The sequence below is a fragment of the Notechis scutatus genome, chromosome 1 (genome assembly GCF_049901735.1).
Source record: "Notechis scutatus isolate UNSWTSFEM ecotype Mainland chromosome 1, rNotScu1.2, whole genome shotgun sequence".
NCBI classification, from domain to species: domain Eukaryota; kingdom Metazoa; phylum Chordata; class Lepidosauria; order Squamata; family Elapidae; genus Notechis; species Notechis scutatus.
Window position 1 is genome coordinate 228,134,667 of NC_142009.1, and position 4,786 is coordinate 228,139,452.

The window sequence follows — 4,786 nt, forward strand, 5'->3', positions numbered from 1 at the left end:
CAAAATGGATTGTACAATATATTGATGAAGTGTAAAAACTCTCCTATCTAAAAGATCTTGCCCAAAATTCTATAGAAAAGAATGCATGCATAGGACTGCTAAAGAAGAGCTGGACATCAGTTGCTATAAACTCAGTACCAATAGTGTACTTCTGATTATCAATTGCTATTGTCCTCATAACCTGAGTATCTCACGGGTATCTGCTTGACTACTGTAAAAACAGAATGATATGTTAAATAGGTTTTAAACACTCCTTCAGCAAAGAGGTTTTTTTTTTTGACGTTCATTGCTGCCTTAATACAGAAATGAAAATTTAGAAAAATTGTATAGATATGTACATGAGTTAAGACTGAGATGCTGCTAAATGACTTCCTATGTCAAAATTATTCTGTCATTAAATATTACCATGCTGTCCAGTTAAAATGCTGTCTGCTAGACTTTGAACCCTCACTGCTCCCAATTTTGCCTCTGTACATACTGTTTTGGGTTGCCACTAAAAAATGGTGTCTTCAATTTTATGCAACAATAGTTAAAGAAATGGACTGCTGGATTCCCCTGGCTTTATTTCCTATCCTTCCTGCCAAGCACCATGAATCATAATCTTTACAAAGGCTAAGGCTGTACTGGGGAGTAATTGAGGTTTGATAGATAGCTTGAATGGCAGGTTTAACCATCTGTCAAAATTCACTTTGGCATGCAAGTGTTTTGAGTTGGTGCATTGGAAATGAGTTTGGCTAACTGCTGAGCAATTATCTCCCATTGCTGCTGTCAGTTAGCTATTATTTATTTTGTTTATTTTGAAGCTAAGGTAGGTTATGTGCCACAGAGCATTAAATGTGTGCTCAAAATAAACCTGTTTCACAGCAGATCATGGCTGTGGATGACTAAGCAGAAACAAAGCTGGTTTCACTTCTCAGGCTTCTCCCTATGATGAACCCTCTTTCAAAGCCAAGACTTCTGGTTCAGTTTGGGGAGAGTGCAGTTTGAAAAAATCACACAATTCTTCTTCCACAATCAAAAAGTCCTTGGAGAATAGTATCCAGGGACTGGCAGGAGAATAGTATGAGCGTATCAACCTAGAATGATCAAAAGATGCTTAGGAACTTCACCTGCCAAGTGTAGATCCATCTTCTAGGAGTTACTTGGCCTCACTACCCTTTGAATGACCAATGAAGTGTCTTAGCTTGTATCTGCAGTAAAATTATCATGTTTCCTGCTGCAGAGGAAAATAATATTTTAAGAGCAGAAAAGCTAAGTCTGAGTTAATGCTTCCTGTGGTGATGGGTTGGAGATAAGATAAAAACAGCATCATGGGAGAGGGCGGAGTAAAGACTTGAAATACCTGATTGTAAATGTATTAACAGCGGCTAGGATTGCATTTGCTAAAAACTGGAAAAATGAGAACACACCATCACAGGAGGAAATCATTAAGAAAATATTGGAATGTGCTGAAATGAGTAGATTGACATTTGAAATTAGAGAACAAGAGGATAAACTATTTTATAAAATTTGGGATCTTTTCTATCAATGGTTAGACAATAAAATACAGTAATGAAATGTGTAGACTTTTAGAAAATAATAAATATATAAAGATGTACTTCTTTCTTATTATATCTACAAAATGATTTTAGGATAGATTTGGGATGATAATATGAACTGTTATAAAATAAACTAAGTAAATTATGATTATCTTGTAAAACATGAATGAATAAAAGTTTAGTCAAATGGTTGATTAATAATGATACTAAGGTATTTAATTTTTGATTGAAAATATGAGATTATATGCAATGTAATTGTAATTGAAGACTATGAAATGGAAGCACAAAACAATTTGTAAACCAACCGGTACACTGTATGTACACATATGGAAGATAGCTTGATGTTTTTATGTTTTGTTTGTTTATATTTGTTTTTAAAAACCTATAAAAACAAAACAAAACAGCATCATGGGGATATATCAGAAAAAGGATTGTTGAGGAATATTTCTTCGTGATTAAATTTAAAGGTCTTTGTTTTGATTTATTGCACATCCTGATGTTTTGCATTATCAGTGGCAGCTAAGCTTCATCTGCAAAGCCTTGGAGAAGATACAGATCCTTATAAAACATCCTTTTTTATATATTACAGATCTGATGCCATTGAAGAGACTAGACATTTGTCTTTCAACAGTTTTTAATTACTGAAGAGAAATGATTGAAGAAAACCACACAAAGATGACTGAATTTATTTTGGTAGGTTTAGTGGATAGTCCAAAGATGGAGCTGCTGTTTTTTATTGTGATACTAATTATCTATTTAATTACACTGACTGGCAATCTGGGGATGATCATATTAATCAGAATAAGCTCTCAGCTTCAGAGCCCTATGTATTTCTTCCTCAGTCATTTGTCTTTCTTAGATTTTGGGTATTCTTCAGCCATTGCCCCAAAAATGTTAGCAAACATACTGGCAGACGAGAAAAGCATTTCATATGCTAATTGTGCTGCACAGATGTATTTTTTCATTTTCTGTGCAAGTACTGAGTGTATCCTCCTGGCAGTGATGGCGTATGATCGTTACGTGGCTATCTGTAATCCTCTCCTCTATGTGGTTACCATGTCCCCCAAAGTGTGTACTGTGATGGTGGCTGGATCTTACCTCATTGGCTTGGTGAATGCAGTGACACAAACAGCTTCTACCTTTCAGCTCTCTTTTTGTGACTCCCATGTCATCAACCATTTTTTCTGTGATGTTCCCCCTTTGCTGTCTCTTTCTTGTACTGACACAAGCATCAACGAAATGGTGCTCTTTGTTTTTGCAACAATCCTGGGAATATTTACTTCAACAGAAATTATGGTGTCGTATGCATTCATCTTGACAGCAATCCTACGGATTAATTCATCTGAGGGGAAACAAAAGGCTTTTTCAACATGCGCCTCCCACCTGGCAGCTGTAATCATCTTCTATGGAACAACGGTCTTTATGTACCTGCGCCCAAGTTCCAACTATGTTCTGGATCAGGATAAATGGGCCTCCGTCTTCTATACCATAATGATTCCAATGCTGAATCCTTTGATCTATAGCCTGAGGAACAAGGAAGTCAAAAATGCCTTGAGAAGGAGGCAGGCAGTGGAGATGGCTTTCTTAAAGGGCATGAGATGTTTATGAAAGCAGACAAACTGAAGCGTTTTATCTAAATGTATGATCTAATGTGCCACTCTGTTTAAAATTGGAAGGAAGAGAATTTATCTATATGGAAGGTATTCCTCAAAGCAGGAAACGAACCTGAGCAGCCTTTTTATTTTAATCAAAAAATAAAAATAAAAATTGAGGAAGTAAGGGGAAAAGATGTAGCCTTTTCTAGCTCTACATTCTACCAGTATAACCATATAACCAAGAATGTATGCATCTAGACAGAGGGGCAAAGGCAGGAAAAAAAGACTCAGAGATTATCAACCTCATAAACAAAAAGCAGAGAGAATAAAAGTCAAGTTCAGAACAAATCCCTAACTAACTATACCCCATCTCCTGCCTTTCATAGTTTCCTATGCTGATTCACAACTCCCATAATCTCTTGAAGAACACACTGTCAATCTGTAGGCAAAAGCTTCTTCTATGTAGCTTTTCTTCTATGGGTAGTATCTGTTTAACAAATCCCTTTTCTTAAAGCATCTATCACATAGTCATACTTAATGTAGGTGCATTTAACTTAGGTTTAGTATTCTCATTCAGGAGATTTGATTAGTCATTGATGGATCTCAAACAAGAGTGTTGGGTTTGGCTCTTCTTTCCCATACTTATTGAGAGGCAATCTCTGCTTTTTGCTCGTCCAGTTCATTGCTCTACTTCGAGGTAGGCACAGCTGTCTACAAGTAGAATGACATCTTTTGCTCAGTCTATCTCAGGGGTCAGCAACCCGCGGCTCTGGAGCCACATGTGGCTCTTTCATCCCTTTGCTGGAGCTCCCTGTCTCTCAAAATATGCATCACAACTGTCAATGTGTGACACCCACTGGCATGCTAATTATTGAGCTTTTCGACCCCCAGTAGCTTAACCATGGATAAAACCAAGAAAAGAAAAGTTTCAGAAGAAAACAAAATCTTTAATTCAACTATATATGCTAGTTTTACAGATAACAGATAATCAGAATTGGAAGGGACGTTGTAGGTCATCTAGTCCAACCCCCTGCCCAAGTAGGAGACCCACACCATTTCTGACAGATGGGAGTCCAATCTCTTCTTGAAAGTCTCAAGTGATGACATTCCCACAACTTCTGAGGACAAGCTGTTCCGAGGGCAAGCTGTTGGTTGATTGTTCTCACTGTCAGAAAGTTTCTCCTTATTGCCAGGTTGAATCTGTCCTTGTTCAGTTTCCATCCATTATTCCTTGTCTGGCCTTCAGATGCTTTGGAAAATAGCTTGACCCCTCCCTCTCTGTGGCAGCCCCTCAAATATTGAAACACTGCTATCATGTCTTTTGTGGCTGCTCAGGAAATAGTCAGGCATGGGAAAGGTTTTGTGGCTCCCGGTGCTTTCTTTTCTGTGGGAAACAGGTCCAAATGGCGTTTTGAGTGTTTAAGGTCTCCAACCCCTGGTCTATCCCCATGTAGTCAAGAAATGAATACTTATATTTCTGAAAAGAAAAGCAGAACGATGTAGCTCTGAAGTTAGCAAGCAGAATGAAAGGAAAGAGGAAACCCTCAACTTTCTATCTATGTCTCACTACTCCCTATAGGCAGCTTCTCAATTCCATTGAAATCACATTTACAAGACTTAATTAATTGTAAATTGAAATGAAATGATATTAAA

The 4,786-nt window shown here is 37.4% G+C and overlaps 1 protein-coding gene across 1 annotated transcript; it reads left to right on the forward strand.

Annotated features, from left to right (window-relative positions):
* The first annotated feature begins 2,189 nt into the window (after positions 1-2,189).
* Positions 2,190-4,548, forward strand: LOC113424754 (olfactory receptor 5AR1-like). Its single transcript, XM_087953805.1, has 2 exons — positions 2,190-3,077; positions 4,531-4,548. Exons 1-2 carry the CDS (start codon positions 2,190-2,192, stop codon positions 4,546-4,548), a joined length of 906 nt encoding a protein of 301 aa, XP_087809931.1.
* The last annotated feature ends 238 nt before the right edge of the window (positions 4,549-4,786 follow it).